This window comes from Choloepus didactylus, chromosome 1, assembly GCF_015220235.1.
Source record: "Choloepus didactylus isolate mChoDid1 chromosome 1, mChoDid1.pri, whole genome shotgun sequence".
NCBI lineage: Eukaryota > Metazoa > Chordata > Mammalia > Pilosa > Megalonychidae > Choloepus > Choloepus didactylus.
Window position 1 is genome coordinate 200,520,003 of NC_051307.1, and position 19,716 is coordinate 200,539,718.

Sequence of the window (19,716 nt, forward strand, 5' to 3'; positions counted from 1 at the left end):
AAAAGCACCAAGGAGGAGCTTCCAAAATGGAGAATTAAGGAGGGAATGGTAGAACCTACTTCTTTCCCTAAAGTAAAAACAGTCTAACAAGCCAATTAAGAGAGAGCCCTCCAGACTGGATTAAAACAAAACAAAACAAAACAAAAAACAAACCGAAAAAAATGCAAGGCTCACCTATACACTGCCTATAAGAAACCCACTTTTAATAAAAGAAAAGAAATAGCTTGAAAGTAGAAAGATGGATAAAGATATATCATGCAAACACTAATCAAAAGGAAGCTGAATCGTAAATGTCTATGCACCCAATCAAGGTGCCACAAAATACATGAGAGTAACACTGGCAAAACTAAAGGAAGCAATTGATGTTTCCACAATAATTGTGGGAGACTTCAACACATCACTCTCTCCTATAGATAGATCAACCAGACAGAAGACCAATAAGGAAATTGAAAACCTAAACAATCTGATAAATGAATTAGATTTAACAGACATATACACGACATTACATCCCAAATCACCAGGATACACATACTTTTCTAGTGCTCATGGAACTTTCTCCAGAATAGATCATATGCTGGGACATAAAACAAGCCTCAATAAATTTAAAAAGATTGAAATTATTCAAAGCACATTCTCTGACCACAATGGAATACAATTAGAAGTCAATAACCATCAGAGACTTAGAAAATTCACAAATACCTGGAGGTTAAACAACACACTCCTAAACAATCAGTGGGTTAAAGAAGAAATAGCAAGAGAAATTGCTAAATATATAGAGATGAATGAAAATGAGAACACAACATACCAAAACCAATGGGATGCAGCAAAAGCAGTGCTAAGGGGGAAATTTATAGCACTAAATGCATATATTAAAAAGGAAGAAAGAGCCAAAATCAAAGAACTAATGGATCAACTGAAGAAGCTAGAAAATGAACAGCAAACCAATCCTAAACCAAGTAAAAGAAAAGAAATAACAAGGATTAAAGCAGAAATAAATGACATAGAGAACAAAAAAACAACAAAGAGGATAAATATCACCAAAAGTTGGTTCTTTGAGAAGATCAACAAGATTGACAAGCCCCTAGCTAGACTGACAAAATCAAAAAGAGAGAAGACCCATATAAACAAAATAATGAATGAAAAAGGTGACATAACTGCAGATCCTGAAGAAATTAAAAAAATTATAAGAGGATATTATGAACAACTGTATGGCAACAAACTGGATAATGTAGAAGAAATGGACAATTTCCTGGAAACATATGAACAACCTAGACTGACTAGAGAAGAAATAGAAGACCTCAACCAACCCATCACAAGCAAAGAGATCCAATCAGTCATCAAAAATCTTCCCACAAATAAATGCCCAGGGCCAGATGGCTTCACAGGGGAATTCTACCAAACTTTCCAGAAAGAACTGACACCAATCTTACTCAAACTCTTTCAAAACATTGAAAAAAATGGAACACTACCTAACTCATTTTATGAAGCTAACATCAATCTAATACCAAAACCAGGCAAAGATGCTACAAAAAAGGAAAACTACCGGCCAATCTCCCTAATGAATATAGATGCAAAAATCCTCAACAAAATACTTGCAAATCGAATCCAAAGACACATTAAAAAAATCATACACCATGACCAAGTGGGGTTCATTCCAAGCATGCAAGGATGGTTCAACATAAGAAAAACAATCAATGTATTACAACACATTAAAAACTCGAAAGGGAAAAATCAATTGATCATCTCAATAGATGCTGAAAAAGCATTTGACAAAATCCAACATCCCTTTTGATAAAAACACTTCAAAAGGTAGGAATTGAAGGAAACTTCCTCAACATGATAAAGAGCATATATGAAAAACCCACAGCCAGCATAGTACTCAATGGTGAGAGACTGAAAGCCTTCCCTCTAAGATCAGGAACAAGACAAGGATGCCCGCTGTCACCACTGTTATTCAACATTGTGCTGGAAGTGCTAGCCAGGGCAATCCGGCAAGACAAAGAAATAAAAGGCATCCAAATTGGAAAAGAAGAAGTAAAACTGTCATTGTTTGCAGATGATATGATCTTATATCTAGAAAACCCTGAGAAATCAACGATACACCTACTAGAGCTAATAAACAAATTTAGCAAAGTAGCGGGATACAAGATTAATGCACATAAGTCAGTAATGTTTCTATATGCTAGAAATGAACAAACTGAAGAGACACTCAAGAAAAAGATACCATTTTCAATAGCAACTAAAAAAATCAAGTACCTAGGAATCAACTTAACCAAAGATGTAAAAGACCTATACAAAGAAAACTACATAACTCTACTAAAAGAAATAGAAGGGGACCTTAAAAGATGGAAAAATATTCCATGTTCATGGATAGGAAGGCTAAATGTCATTAAGATGTCAATTCTACCCAAACTCATCTACAGATTCAATGCAATCCCAATCAAAATTCCAACAACCTACTTTGCAGACTTGGAAAAGCTAGCTACCAAATTTATTTGGAAAGGGAAGATGCCTCGAATTGCTAAAGACACTCTAAAAAAGAAAAACGAAGTGGGAGGACTTACACTCCCTGACTTTGAAGCTTATTATAAAGCCACAGTTGCCAAGACAGCATGGTACTGGCACAAAGATAGACATATAGATCAATGGAATCGAATTGAGAATTCAGAGATAGACCCTCAGATCTATGGCCGACTGATCTTTGATAAGGCCCCCAAAGTCACCGAACTGAGCCATAATGGTCTTTTCAACAAATGGGGCTGGGAGAGTTGGATATCCATATCCAAAAGAATGAAAGAGGACCCCTACCTCACCCCCTACACAAAAATTAACTCAAAATGGACCAAAGATCTCAATATAAAAGAAAGTACCATAAAACTCCTAGAAGATAATGTAGGAAAACATCTTCAAGACCTTGTATTAGGAGGCCACTTCCTAGACTTTACACCCAAAGCACAAGCAACAAAAGAGAAAATAGATAAATGGGAACTCCTCAAGCTTAGAAGTTTCTGCACCTCAAAGGAATTTCTCAAAAAGGTAAAGAGGCAGCCAACTCAATGGGAAAAAATTTTTGGAAACCATGTATCTGACAAAAGACTGATATCTTGCATATACAAAGAAATCCTACAACTCAATGACAATAGTACAGACAGCCCAATTATAAAATGGGCAAAAGATATGAAAAGACAGTTCTCTGAAGAGGAAATACAAATGACCAAGAAACACATGAAAAAATGTTCAGCTTCACTAGCTATTAGAGAGATGCAAATTAAGACCACAATGAGATACCATCTAACACCGGTTAGAATGGCTGCCATTAAACAAACAGGAAACTACAAATGCTGGAGGGGATGTGGAGAAATTGGAACTCTTATTCATTGTTGGTGGGACTGTATAATGGTTCAGCCACTCTGGAAGTCAGTCTGGCAGTTCCTTAGAAAACTAGATATAGAGCTACCATTCGATCCAGCGATTGCACTCCTCGGTATATACCCGGAAGATCGGAAAGCAGTGACACGAACAGATATCTGCACGCCAATGTTCATAGCAGCATTATTCACAATTGCCAAGAGATGGAAACAACCCAAATGTCCTTCAACAGATGAGTGGATAAATAAAATGTGGTATATACACACGATGGAATACTACGCGGCAGTAAGAAGGAACGATCTGGTGAAACATATGACAACATGGATGAACCTTGAAGACATAATGCTGAGCGAAATAAGCCAGGCACAAAAAGAGAAATATTATATGCTACCACTAATGTGAACTTTGAAAAATGTAAAACAAATGGTTTATAATGTAGAATGTAGGGGAACTAGCAGTAGAGAGCAATTAAGGAAGGGGGAACAATAATCCAGGAAGAACAGATAAGCTATTTAACGTTCTGGGGATGCCCAGAAATGACTATGGTCTGTTAATTTCTGATGGTTGTAGTAGGAACAAGTTCACTGAAATGTTGCTATATTATGTAACTTTCTTGGGGTAAAGTAGGAACATGTTGGAAGTTAAGCAGTTATCTTAGGTTAGTTGTCTTTTTCTTACTCCCTTGCTATGGTCTCTTTGAAATGCTCTTTTATTGTATGTTTGTTTTCTTTTTAACTTTTCTTTTCATACAGGTGATTTGAAAAAAGAAGGGAAAGTTAAAAAAAAAAAAAAAAAAAAAAAAAAGAAAAAAAAAAAAAAAGGGGAAAAAAAAAAAAAAAAAAGATGTAGTGCCCCCTTGAGGAGCCTGTGGAGAATGCGGGGGTACTCGCCTGCCCCACCTCCATGGTTGCTGGCATGACCACAGACATGGGGGACTGGTGGTTTGATGGGTTGAGCCCTCTACCATAAGTTTTACCCTTGGGAAGACGGTTGCTGCAAAGGAGAGGCTAGGCCTCCCTGTATTTGTGCCTAAGAGTCTCCTCCTGAATGCCTCTTTGTTGCTCAGATGTGGCCCTCTCTCTCTGGCTAAGCCAACTTGAAAGGTGAAATCACTGCCCTCCCCCCTACGTGGGATCAGACACCCAGGGAAGTGAATCTCCCTGGCAACGTGGAATATGACTCCCAGGGAGGAATGTAGACCTGGCACCGTGGGACGGAGAACATCTTCTTGACCAAAAGGGGGATGTGAAAGGAAATGAAATAAGCTTCAGTGGCAGAGAGATTCCAAAAGGAGCCGAGAGGTCACTCTGGTGGGCACTCTTATGCACACTTTAGACAACCCTTTTTAGGTTCTAGAGAATTGGGGTAGCTGGTGGTGGATGCCTGAAACTATCAAACTACAACCCAGAACCCATGAATCTCGAAGACAGTTGTATAAAAGTGTAGCTTATGAGGGGTGACAATGGGATTGGGAAAGCCATAAGGACCAAACACCACTTTGTCTAGTTTATGGATGGATGTGTAGAAAAGTAGGGGAAGGAAACAAACAGACAAAGGTACCCAGTGTTCTTTTTTACTTCAATTGCTCTTTTTCACTCTAATTATTATTCTTGTTATTTTTGTGTGTGTGCTAATGAAGGTGTCAGGGATTGATTTAGGTGATGAATGTACAACTATGTAATGGTACTGTAAACAATCGAAAGTACAATTTGTTTTGTATGACTGCGTGGTATGTGAATATATCTCAATAAAATGATGATTTAAAAAAAAAAAAAAAAAAAAAAAAAAAAAAAAAAAGATTAATGCACAGAAGTCAGTAATGTTTCTATATGCTAGAAATGAACAAACTGAAGAGACACTCAAGAAAAAGATACCATTTTCAATAGCAACTAAAAAAATCAAGTACCTAGGAATAAACTTAACCAAAGATGTAAAAGACCTATACAAAGAAAACTACATAACTCTACTAAAAGAAATAGAAGGGGACCTTAAAAGATGGAAAAATATTCCATGTTCATGGATAGGAAGGCTAAATGTCATTAAGATGTCAATTCTACCCAAACTCATCTACAGATTCAATGCAATCCCAATCAAAATTCCAACAACCTACTTTGCAGACTTGGAAAAGCTAGTTATCAAATTTATTTGGAAAGGGAAGATGCCTCGAATTGCTAAGACACTCTAAAAAAGAAAAACCAAGTGGGAGGACTTACACTCCCTGACTTTGAAGCTTATTATAAAGCCACAGTTGCCAAAACAGCATGGTACTGGCACAAAGATAGACATATAGATCAATGGAATCGAATTCAGAATTCAGAGATAGACCCTCAGATCTATGGCCGACTGATCTTTGATAAGGCCCCCCAAAGTCACCGAACTGAGCCATAACGGTCTTTTCAACAAATGGGGCTGGGAGAGTTGGATATCCATATCCAAAAGAATGAAAGAGGACCCCTACCTCACCCCCTACACAAAAATTAACTCAAAATGGACCAAAGATCTCAATATAAAAGAAAGTACCATAAAACTCCTAGAAGATAATGTAGGAAAACATCTTCAAGACCTTGTATTAGGAGGCCACTTCCTAGACTTTACACCCAAAGCACAAGCAACAAAAGAGAAAATAGATAAATGGGAACTCCTCAAGCTTTGAAGTTTCTGCACCTCAAAGGAATTTCTCAAAAAGGTAAAGAGGCAGCCAACTCAATGGGAAAAAATTTTTGGAAACCATGTATCTGACAAAAGACTGATATCTTGCATATACAAAGAAATCCTACAACTCAATGACAATAGTACAGACAGCCCAATTATAAAATGGGCAAAAGATATGAAAAGACAGTTTTCTGAAGAGGAAATACAAATGGCCAAGAAACACATGAAAAAATGTTCAGCTTCACTAGCTATTAGAGAGATGCAAATTAAGACCACAATGAGATACCATCTAACACCGGTTAGAATGGCTGCCATTAAACAAACAGGAAACTACAAATGCTGGAGGGGATGTGGAGAAATTGGAACTCTTATTCATTGTTGGTGGGACTGTATAATGGTTCAGCCACTCTGGAAGTCAGTCTGGCAGTTCCTTAGAAAACTAGATATAGAGCTACCATTCGATCCAGCGATTGCACTTCTCGGTATATACCCGGAAGATCGGAAAGCAGTGACACGAACAGATATCTGCACGCCAATGTTCATAGCAGCATTATTCACAATTGCCAAGAGATGGAAACAACCCAAATGTCCTTCAACAGATGAGTGGATAAATAAAATGTGGTATATACACACGATGGAATACTACGCGGCAGTAAGAAGGAACGATCTGGTGAAACATATGACAACATGGATGAACCTTGAAGACATAATGCTGAGCGAAATAAGCCAGGCACAAAAAGAGAAATATTATATGCTACCACTAATGTGAACTTTGAAAAATGTAAAACAAATGGTTTATAATGTAGAATGTAGGGGAACTAGCAGTAGAGAGCAATTAAGGAAGGGGGAACAATAATCCAAGAAGAACAGATAAGCTATTTAACGTTCTGGGGATGCCCAGAAATGACTATGGTCTGTTAATTTCTGATGGATGTAGTAGGAACAAGTTCACTGAAATGTTGCTATATTATGTAACTTTCTGGGGGTAAAGTAGGAACATGTTGGAAGTTAAGCAGTTATCTTAGGTTAGTTGTCTTTTTCTTACTCCCTTGTTATGGTCTCTTTGAAATGTTCTTTTATTGTATGTTTGTTTTCTTTTTAACTTTTTTTTTCATACAGTTGATTTAAAAAAGAAGGGAAAGTTAAAAAAAAAAAAAAAAGAAAAAAGACAAACAAGGAAAAAAAAAAAAAAGATGTAGTGCCCCCTTGAGGAGCCTGTGGAGAATGCAGGGGTATTCGCCTACCCCACCTCCATGGTTGCTAACATGACCACAGACATAGGGGACTGGTGGCTTGATGGGTTGAGCCCTCTACCATAAGTTTTACCCTTGGGAAGACGGTTGCTGCAAAGGAGAGGCTAGGCCTCCCTGTATTTGTGCCTAAGAGTCTCCTCCTGAATGCCTCTTTGTTGCTCAGATGTGGCCCTCTCTCTCTGGCTAAGCCAACTTGAAAGGTGAAATCACTGCCCTCCCCCCTACGTGGGATCAGACACCCAGGGAAGTGAATCTCCCTGGCAACGTGGAATATGACTCCCGGGGAGGAATGTAGACCCGGCATCGTGGGACGGAGAACATCTTCTTGACCAAAAGGGGGATGTGAAAGGAAATGAAATAAGCTTCAGTGGCAGAGAGATTCCAAAACGAGCCGAGAGATCACTCTGGTGGGCACTCTTACGCACACTTTAGACAACCTTTTTTAGGTTCTAAAGAATTGGGGTAGCTGGTGGTGGATACCTGAAACTATTAAACTACAACCCAGAACCCATGAATCTCGAAGACAGTTGTATAAAAATGTAGCTTATGAGGGGTGACAATGGGATTGGGAATGCCATAAGGACCAAACTCCACTTTGTCTAGTTTATGGATGGATGTGTAGAAAAGTAGGGGAAGGAAACAAACAGACAAAGGTACCCAGTGTTCTTTTTTACTTCAATTGCTCTTTTTCACTCTAATTATTATTCTTGTTATTTTTGTGTGTGTGCTAATGAAGGTGTCAGGGATTGATTTAGGTGATGAATGTACAACTATGTAATGGTACTGTAAACAATCGAAAGTACAATTTGTTTTGTATGACTGCATGGTATGCGAATATATCTCAATAAAATGATGATAAAAAAAAAAAAGGAAGCTGAGGTGGCTATATTAATAAAAGACAAATGAGACGTCAAAACGAGCAATATTAATAAAAAGCAGTATTACATAATGAAACGAGTCAATTCATTAAGAAGACGCAGTAATCCTAAATGTAGATACATCTAGCGAGAGGGCTCAAAATTGATAGAATTAAAGGGAGAAAGAAACAAACCTACAAATACACATGGAGACTTCAGCATTCCTCTCTCAGAAACCATTACAAAAAGTAGACAAAATCATTAAGATTATGTAGAAAATTTCTCCAGAAGTTAAGATGGTGGCTAGGAGAGACAGGGCAAAAAAACACTTCCGTGAAAAATACTAGATAAAAGCCAGAAAGTGACCCAGAACACCAGTTCCAGAGAGGCACCAGCTGGACAAGGTCTGCTAAATACACCGGGACCATGCACTTGGTGCAACCAGGAGTCTGCATTCTGAAACGAGTGAGTAAGCCGCTGAATATCTGGAAGCCACACTACGGTGTGGGGAAACTGAGGGTTGGCGTTTGGAGGCGGACTAGTTCTTTTTTAAAAAAAAAAACAAAAGTGGTTGCAGATATGGCAGCGAGAACTGCACAGTGAAGCGTGGCAGGAACAGGCTGTGTGAACGCCTCAATATCTGGCGTGAAAGACAGCCTTTCACTATGAGCCAAAAGGGGGAAAAAACCACGCCCCTTGCAGCCATCTTCCTGGCGGGCTGAGAACGCTCCTGCCCAGTGCTGGAGCCACAGCCCAGAGCTGCGCCAAAAAACCCAGCGTGACAGGAAGTGTTTCCAGCATCACGCGCACACGCCACAATATCAGGAGTGGACAATAGCCTTTCGTGCACCCACAGCTAATTGTCCTGGAGCTGGGAAGGCATAGCTTGCGAAAGAGGGGAAATTAACACACCCCATTCAGCTATCCTTACAGGAGGCTGGGAACACACCTACACGGCCCGGCAGCCCAGAACTTCCCTTAAGGGTCGGCGTGCACTTGTGACGTAGCACAACCTTCCCTCAGCAGAGGCCCTAGAAGGGCACGGCGTCGAAGAGGGACCCACTCAGAAATCCCAGGGACCATACGCCAATACCAAAGACTTCTGGGTCAGCAGAAGAGACAATCTGTGGCAAGACTGAAATGAAGGTTTAGACTCTTGCAACAGCCTTAAATCTCTAGGAACACCTGGGAGTTTGATTATTAAAGCTGCCCTCCCTCCCTAACTGCTCCGACACATGCCCCACATTCAGGGCAGACAGCACCAAAAACACACACAAACTTGGTGCACCAATTGGACCCCAAAAGAATCAGACCCCCACACACCACAAAGACAAAGTTGGGGAGAACTGACTTGAGGAGAACAGATGACTCGCGGATGCCATCTGCTGGTTAGTTAGAGAAAGTGTATGCCACCAAGCTTCAGAGCTGACAAATTAAAGATTTGAATAATCCTACATATCTTAAAAGAACCCTATTGTCTTAGTATGCTAATGCTGCAGAATGCAAAACACCAGAGATGGATAGGCTTTTATAAAACGGGGGTTTATTTCACTACACAGTTACAGTCTTAAGGCCGCAAAACGTCCAAGGTAACACATCGGCAATCAGGTACCTTCACCGGAGCATGGCCAATGGCGTCCAGAAAACCTCTGCTAGCTAGGAAGGCAGCTGGCATCTGCTCCAAAGCTCCGGCCTCCAAACAGCTTTCTCCCAGGACGTTCCTCTCTAGCAAGCTTGCTCCTCTTCAAAACATCACTCCCAGCTGCACTCAGTTCCCTACCCCCGAGTCAGCTCATTTATATAGCTCCACCGATCAAGGCCCACCCTGAATGGGCGGGGCCATGCCTCCATGGGAACATCTCATCAGAATCATTACCCACAGCTGGGTGGGGCACATTCCAAGCAAATCTAACCAGCACCAAAACGTCTGCCCCCACAAGACTACAAAGACAATGGCATTTGGGGGACACAATACATTCAAACCGGCACACCTATCAAGTAAAGCAAATGCCAAGAGGCCAAAAACAACAGAAAACTTTAAAGCATATGATAAAACCAGACGATATGGATAACCCAAACCCAAACACCCAAATCAAAAGATCAGAGGAGACACAGTACTTGGAGTAATTAATCAAAGAACTAAAGACAAACAAGGAGAGCACGACATAGGCTATAAAGGACATGAAGAAGAGCATGGCACAGGATATAAAGGACATGAAGAAGACCCTAGAAGAGCATAAAGAAAAAATTGCAAGGGTAAATAAAAAAATAGATGATCTTATGGAAATAAAAGAAACTGTCAATCAAAGTAAAAAGATTCTGGATACTCGTAGTACAAGACTAGTGGAAGATGAACAACGAACGAATCAGCAACCTTAAGGACCACAGAACAGAAAATGAAAGAACAAGAAAGAATGGGGAAAAAAAATCCAAAAAATCGAAATGGATCTCAGGGATATGATAGATAAAATAAAATGCCCAAACATTGGTGTCCCAGAAGGAGAAGAGAAGGGTAAAGGTCTAGAACGTGTATTCAAACAAACTGTTGATGAAAACTTCCAAACCTTCTACACAATATAAATACACAAAGCATAAATGCCCAGGGAACTCCAAATAGAATAAATCCAAATAAACCCACTCCAAGACATATTCTGATCACACTGTCAAATACTGAAGAGAAGAAGCAAGTTCTGAAAGCAGCAAGAGAAAAGCAATTCCCCACATACAAAGGAAACAACATAAGACTGAGTAGTGACTACTCAGCAGCCACCATGGAGGTAAGAAGGCAGTGGCATGACATATTTAAAATTCTGAGAGAGAAAAATTTCCAACCAAGAATACTTTATCCAGCAAAGCTCTCCTTCCAATTTGAGGGAGAGCTTACATTTTTCACAAACAAATGCTGAGAGATTTTGCTAATAAAAGTCCTGCCCTACTTCAGATACTAAAAGGAGCCCTACCAACAGAGAGACAAAAAAAGGACAAAGATATGGAGAAAGGTTCAATAATAAAGAGATTGAATATTGGTTTATTAAAGGACATTAAGAGAGAGAGGGAAAAAATGTATCTGACAAACATAAACCAAAGGATAGGATGGCTGATTCAAGAAATGCCTTCACAGTAATAACATTGATTGTAAATGGATTAAACTCCCCAATTAAAAGATATAGATTGGCAGAATGGATCAAAAAATATGAACCACCAATATGCTGCATACAAGAGATTCATCTTAGACACAGGGATACAAAGAAATTGAAAGTGAAAGAATGGAAAAAATATTTCATGCAAGCTATAGCCAAAAGAAAGCAGGAGCAGCAATATTAATCTCGGATAAAACAGATTTTAAATGCAAAGATGTTAGGAGAGACAAAGAAGGCCACTACATACTAATAAAAGGGGCAATTCAACAAGAAGAAATAACAATCATAAATGTTTATGCACCCAATCATGGTGCCACAAAATACAAGAGACAAACACTGGCAAAACTGAAGGATGCAATGGATGTTTCCACAATAATTGGGGGAGACTTCAACATGTCACTCTCTCCTATAGATAGATCAACCAGACAGAAGACCAATAAGGAAATTGAAAACCTAAACAATCTGATAAATGAATTTGATTTAACAGACGTATATAGAATATCACATCCCAAATCACCAGGATACACATTCTTCTCTAGTGATCATGGAAATCTCTCCAGAATAGACCATATGCTGGGACATAAAACAAGCCTCAATAAATTTTAAAAAATTGGAATTATTCAAAGCACATTCTCTGACCACAATGGAATACAATTAGAAGTCAATAACCATCAGAGACTTAGAAAATTCACAAACACCTGGAGGTTAAACAACACACTCCTAAAACAAATGGTTTATAATGTAGAACGTAGGGGAATTAGTGATAGAGAGCAATTAATGAAAGGGGAACAATAACCCAATAAGAACAGATAAGCTATTGTGGGTAAATTTAACGTCCTGGGAATGCCCAGGAATGACTACGGTTTGTTAATTTCTGATGGGTATGGTAGGAACAAGTTCACAGAAATGTTGCTATATTAGGTTATTATCTTGGGGTAGAGTAGGAACATGTTGGAAGTAAAGTAGTTATTTTAGGTTAGTTGTCCTTTTCTTACTCCCTTGTTATAGTTTGTTTGAAATGTTTTTTTATTATATATCTTTTTAAAAAAAAATTTTTATATAGTTAATTTAAAAAAAAGAGTTAATTAAAAGTTAATGACAATCAATGCAATATATGATACTGAAGTGGATCTAAGAATGGAGGAGAAAAGCTCAAAGGGGGCATAAGGAAAAATTGGAATATAGAATTTAAGCTTTATATCCATATTAATTTTCTTGAGTTAACTGCAATTAAGTTAATGACATAAGTGAATATCCTTGTTCACAGGAAATGCACATGGGAAGTGTTATGAGTTCAAGGAGTATGATATATGCAACCTGCTCTCAAATGTTCAGAAGATGATAAATGGGTAGATAGATAATTGTTAGATAATACATATAGTTGAAAGAAAGGTGGGGAGGGAGAGAGGGAGGGAGGGAGGAAGGAAGGAAGGAAGGAAGGAAAGAAGGAAGGAAAGAGAAAGAAAGGTACTGCAAAGGTAGCAAAATGTAAAATTGGTAGATACGGATATCTGGGGGTGGGGGGCTGTTGGAGTTCTCTGTTTTATGGGGTTTGTATTGTATTTGCAACTGTCCTATATGTTTGAAATTATTTCAAAATAAAAATTAAAAAAAAGGAAAAAGAAAAAAGAAAGATTACATAGAAAATTGAACTACACTATCAACCAACTAGACCTAATTAACATGCACACAACATGGCAACCAGTAACAGCACAATGCACACTGTTTCAAGTACTCACAGAATACTGACCAAAACAGGCCATATTCCATGCTATAAAACAAAGTCAACAAACGTAAATGACTTGAAATTTCAAAGGATGCATTCTGATCACAACAGAAGTCAAAAGGGAAATTACAAAATATTTTTAATTGAAAATAAAAATACAATATATCAAAATCTAACAGACACACCTAAGGCCGTGATTAGAAGGAAATTTATAGCATTAAATGCTTACATTAGAAGACAATAATCACCTCAAGTCAATTATCTAAGTTGCAGTCTTAAACCAAAAAAAGAGCAAAGCAACTCAAAGAAAGAAGAAGGAAAGAAATAATATAGAAAAATCAGTGAAACCAAAAGCTGGATCTTTAAAGAGCAATACAATTGATAAATATCTATGCATAAAAAGAGAGGACACAACTTATCAATACAAGGAATGAAAGAGGGACATGAAAATGAATCCTACAGACATTAGGAGGATAATAAGGGAACATTACAATTTTATCTCCATTAATTCAACAACTAAGAGGCAATGGATCAATTCCTTGAAAGATACAAACCACCAAAGCTCACTTGACAAGAAACAGATAAACTGAACAGTCCTAAAATCTCTGTTTAAAAATTTGAATTCCTAGTAAAAACCTAACAAAGAAAACTCCAAGCCCAGACGGCTTTACTGAAGAATTAAATCTAACATTTAAGGAAGAAAAAATATCAATTCTACACAAACTATTCTACAAAACAGAGGAGGAGGGAATACTTCTCAAATCTTTTAATGAGGTCAGAATGACCGCAATTCTAAAACTGCACAAAGACGTGGTAAGAAAAGACAACTAAAGTCCGATATATCTAACAAACATAGATGCAAAAATCCTCAACCAAATATTATTCAAATCTGATCCAGCAATATACAAAAGCAGCAAATCTCTTTTATAGGGTTTAATCCATGTTTTACTCCTGACCTGAGATCACCCCCAAGGACAACAAATAGCATCTGATTCCATTCTAAATTAAGTTCTTATGTAAACACTGAAGTTATGTATCTAACTTTACAAAGCTTCCTTTAAAGATTAGACACAGCACACATCTTAATTTAGGAAGTTAAGAAGTAGATGATAATGTAGTTGAAACATTATAGGAGATATTTTAGGGTTAAAAGTGAACTTTATAAACACACACTCAACTAAAGGGTGATGAGCCTACCTCTTTGGTCCTTACTAAAGAAATTTAGATAAAGAGAAAGTTACTAGCCTATACTAAAAACTCAGCTCAATTTCCTCAAGGTTTCCAAGCTTATGATCCAGAGTCTAATCTCTAATCTACTCTCTGAACAAAGCAAGACTGGTAACATACATACATATATATATATATATCAACCAGTTTGGCTTAAAATATTTACCTTTAACTTGGCTAGTATCTGAGCATGATTTCTTCTTTGACTCTGTGTTCCCAGTTTTCTCATCAACATCCAGGAGAGGAATATAGTCAGTTTTTCCAACAGTTTCTCCCACAACATCATCAAAGGCCTCTGCCTCCAGTGTGGCAATAAAGTCCCGCTTTATCTCTTCCTCAATTTCTGGAGGTGGGTCTGTTAATGCATCTGCAAGACTGAGGTCAGCCATTCTGCACCGCTGCAACTGCCTAGGTAAAGGAAAAGATGTCTCATATGATGAGCACTGAAAAAAATAAAAAAATTCCTAGAAATTCTTGACAGTTTTTTAAACCAAAGACAAACAAAATCTAAAATTGTAGAGCTAGGAGAGCCTTCCTTATTTTATAGTATTTTACTCATCAGGTCTTTTGATTTCAATTCATATACTCTTTTTAACTTTTCCACATATACTCATTTCCAAATCATGTCCCAGAATGATTTTTACCGGAATTGGCAAGGAGGTCAAAGTAGATTATAGTCCCATAAAAAGTTACATTACTATCAGGCAAATGAAGTCACCTTTTTTGACCAAAGGCTGTGAATATGGGCTTTATTTTGTAGGGTTAAGTACTCCTTCTTCAAGAATTACTTGTGGATAGCCCTGTCAAACAAACGACAACACTTAGACCTCCTGGCATGAAAAAATACAGTCATGTTCCCTGAATCAGCTAGGGGAGATGGTCCGTCTCTTTGGTCATGTGCATCACCATCTTTACAGAACACCAGACATTCAATTTTTAAATATAATCTGATGTTATTAAGTATAATCTACTATAGGCAAAGCTATAGATGAATAACCTAGAAAATACATAAAAATAATGTAAAAGAGACAAAGAGTTTGCAATAAATTGAGCACCTACTACACGCAGAGCACAGTAGGAAATAAAAATGATCGGATCTCTGCTTTCAAGGGGTCTAATTTAATAGTAGAAATTTAATTTCTTCAAGAAACTCACAGGAATAAGAAGACCTGTGAGCTAAGTTCCTGACTGGGTAAAAATAATTCAAATAGCAATCCTTTATTACATAGAATAATGGCTATTGGTTCTCTCTGCCCAAAAATGTTTTCTTCCTTCTCTCTCCCTCTCCCTGTCCCTCTCCCTCTGCCTCCCTCTCTGTTTCTCACACACACACACCGATACCCACCCCCATGGGGCTGGGCATATGACTAAAGTCAATCCAATCAGAAGACTGCAAGAGAATGGTCGGAACAGGACCATTTCATGGCTACATCCTGGAAAGCAGGCCCACGAGCAGTAGCTTTTCAGTCGCTATGGTTGTTTTCTTTCTCAAGTCTAACTGAGTGACCTTCTGATAAATCATTTGCATTTGCCTAATTTAGTCCGAACTATTTCTGTTGCTTGCAACCAAAGAATCTCAATACACAAGTCTTTCTCCCTTCTCCCCAACCCAAATTTTTTAAAAGTCAAAATTTACTAAGCTTCAAGCCACTTAATGGTCAAGCTTTCCTTTCAAACTCTTCTCCATTGACTGACTGTTCAACACATGGACTGGGGAAAAAGAAATACAAAACAAGAAATATAGTCATTCTATCTTCATCTCTGTCCCCACACATTCCCCTCCTCTCACCTACACTATACTTTTGTGCTACAAATATGAGCAACACAAACCTTGTTCAACTGTTACTTCTTTTTAGGTTTCCCCTAGAGGACCAAGCTGTGAGGCTACCATGCTTCGAAATGTACACGAAGCAAATAGTTTCAGAACCCCGAAAAATCAGAATCCATCCCACCCCCAATTCCCGAATCCAACACCTAAAAGGCTATGTTATATGCTTCAATGTTGTAGAAGGTATGAGAGTGGTAGCACAGGAACTCAAGAGTCAAGATAATAAGGCAGACTAACACAGATTGTAAGCTCAGTTCTACTAGAGAAAACAAAGTGCAGAGGGAAAACTGGGCCCAGGAACAAGTCTCATCTCTTCTAGCAAGTGCCTAGAAAGAAAAGGATAACTTTCCACCACCGCATGGAATGCTGGAAGGGGTTTACTGGTATCCGCACAGAGCCTAGTGAAAATATTCATTATATAGTCTTTATAATTATGTTAAGAAAAATAACATACCAAGATTTAGAAAGATACTCAACACTGAATTTACAAAAACTTCCAAATAAAATCTTTTTACAAAAATTTAATGATAAATTTGAGCTTCTTTCCATAGCCTAATTTTTCATATCAGGTTTCCTATTTGAAATGGCTACCATAATTCCCTATCAAGACTTTTCATGAAGTTTTTTTTTCAAGTTCTAGATGGTTCCCACTGATGAGTAATCACATTCACACACAAGAGTAGTAGAAAGAGCTTCTTCTCTGATTCTTTTTCTTAAAACACATATAATAATTAAATTTCCTGTGATGGTGCTAATGAATTCCTAAATCATATCCAGCATTTCAAAATAATGAAGCAGATGTTGTACTAATTTTAATGAAATTTGATTCCTAAAGAAAAAGTAAAAAGGACTAAACCTCACTAATGATTCATTTATAACTTTACTTTTCCAAAGCAGAATTTCTGCTTTGAAGTCATAAATTTTGTCACTATAGCCCTTGCAATTTGATTAAGTTAATTTAGGTGCTCAAAAATGTCAATTAAATAAAGCATTTTTTAAGTCAATAATTATCTTCCAATGGACATAAAAAGAAAGAATAAATCACATACTATTAAAAATTTCCTCTGGACAGCTAACATTTTAGTTTCAAGTAGCAAAGTGGTATTGTGATCCCACTGCCTCACATATGAAGTTGAAAGCAAATGAATTGTAGTAGCTTGGATTTAACTGGATTTTCCATTTTTATAATATCATTTAATGTGTGGTTCAAATCTGTAGTCCAACTTTTATGAGAGCTTCTCTGTGAATAAAATGAAGGATTACTTAAATCACAGGTTTTTGGGCATAAACTCTTTGATGCTGTAGTCTTTATATTTTCCTGTCATAGCAACATCACATCATCATCAATACACAAACTTAAGTAATGTGTTCATAATATTGTTTTGAATTATTCATTTAACACTTATATTCCCAGTATTATGTTTAGAAACTAAACACAATTACAAAAGTCTACAGATTATCAATTTGTAATCAAAATTTTGGCTTACTAATGTCTGTCTATTGTATGACAAGGTGCTAATACCACTATTAATAGCATTACTCTGAAGTGGTACCTTTTCTATTTTCTTTGCTTCATTAGTCCCAAATGAGGTGCGAACAATTTCCATGCAAGCTGAAAAAAATAAGTAATTCTGCAACTGTGTGAAGTATTTTGGTTTTAGATATTAAAAGAAAAATCTTGTAACTAGTTTCTTAAACATCATCCATATTGGTATAACCAATACTATAAAATAATCGTTTTTGTTTTGAAATTGCAGAGACTTAGAAAAAGAAGAATCTTTTGCTACTCAGTTTGAGTCTTGTGGAAAGGTTCAAGCATGGTTTATTTGGCACTGTTGTTTTATTTGAAAATTTTCCCATATTAGACATTTGGAATGAGGAAGTTAAATATTATCAGAGTATATGAATCTAAATATAAGAAAACCCCCTTTATATCTCTTTAAAAAATAACAATTTTTAAAAAAGATATAAATAATAAGCCAATATTGGAGATAAAATGGAATTAGAAAAAATTATTCAATTAATCCAAAAGCAGTCAGAGAAAAATAAAAGAATGGATGGAACAAATTGAAAGCAACTAACAAGATGACAGACTTAAATCCAACTATATCCAATGGGTTGAAAGTAAATAATTACATTAAATATAAATAGTCCAGGCACACCAATTAAAAGACAGAGATCTTCAGACTGGATTAAAAAGTAAGATCCACCTATATGCTGTCTACAAGAAAACTACTTCTATTAAATATTTGAAAAGAAATGGGTTGAAAATAAAAGGACAGACAAAGACACACTCTGCAAACACTAGTCAAAAGGCAGATGGAGTAGCAGTATAAAGGTAAGACAAAATAAGACTTCAGAACAGAGAATATTACTAGGAATGAAGAGGAACCTCATAACGATAAAAGGGTCAATTTATCAAAAACATAATATCTAAATGTCTATGCACCTACCAACAGAGCTTTGAAATACATGAAACAAAAACTGATAGAAATAAGGGGAGAAAGACACAAATACACAAATACACATGGAGAATTCAACATTCCTCTCTCAGTAATTATTAGAATAAACTTTTTTTTTCTTGGTATTACTGTTTGTCTTGTGAAAGCAGTCCATTATGATGGGAAAAGACATAACTGTAAAAATGAAATTCACTGATGATGTAAGGGGAAGATGGTGGAGTAAGGAGCTCCAAGATGCAGTTCGTCCACCAAACTATTACACAAGCAGAGACTGTGCGAAACAACTATTTTGAAACTCCAGAGGCCAGAATAACACTGTACAACATCCAGGGAAGAGCCAGAGGAAGAGACTGATAAATTACTGTGAAGTGCTGTAAGGTGATCCACACAGTGGCTACCAGCACCCATCGCCCACTCACGCAGCAGGCCACCATGGAGTCCAGTTGCTGGCTAGCAGTTGCTGACAGAAAGGGACATAAAATCCTCTTCCCTAAGAACAATGGTATGCATGGCCAATCACTGACCACAATTTTTTACTAACTCAATACTAATCAAAATGAAAACACAACAAAACTTAAGTGATGCAGCAAAGACAGTGCTTAACATCACCCTAATACCAAAGCCAAGATAAAGATACTACAAGAAAATTACAGACCAATCTCTCTAATGAACATAGATGCAAAAATCCTCAACAAAACACTTGCAGATTGAATCCAATAGCACATGAAAAGAATTATACAGATGAACAAGTGGATTTTATCCCTGCTATGCAAGGGTGGTTCAACACAAGAAAATCAATTAACGTAATACACCACATTAACAAACCAACCAAAGGGGAAAACCTGCATGATCATCTCAATTGATGCAGAAAAGGAGACAAAACCCAGCATCCTTTCTTGAAAACACTTTGAAAGGTAGGAACAGAAGGACACTTCCTCAATATCATAAAGGGCATATATGAAAAACTCACAGCTAACAAAGTACCCAATGGTGAAAGGCTGAAAGCTTTCTAAGATCCAGAACAAGACAAGGATGCCTACTATCACCACTTGTTCCAGTTTGCTAACGCTGCTGGAATGCAAAACACCAGAGATGGATTGGCTTTTATAAAAGGGGTTTATTTGGTTACACAGTTACAGTCTTAAGGTCATAAAACGTCCAAGGTAACACATCAGCAATCAGGTACCTTCACTGGAGGATGG

At 37.4% G+C, this 19,716-nt stretch overlaps 1 protein-coding gene across 1 annotated transcript in view; it reads right to left on the reverse strand.

Moving 5' to 3' along the window:
- The window catches only part of LOC119544462, a 264,085-nt gene that overhangs the window by 157,141 nt on the left and 87,228 nt on the right, over positions 1-19,716 (reverse strand). The window contains 1 exon segment of the mRNA XM_037849967.1: positions 14,391-14,632. Coding sequence (XP_037705895.1) covers positions 14,391-14,632 — 242 coding nt within the window.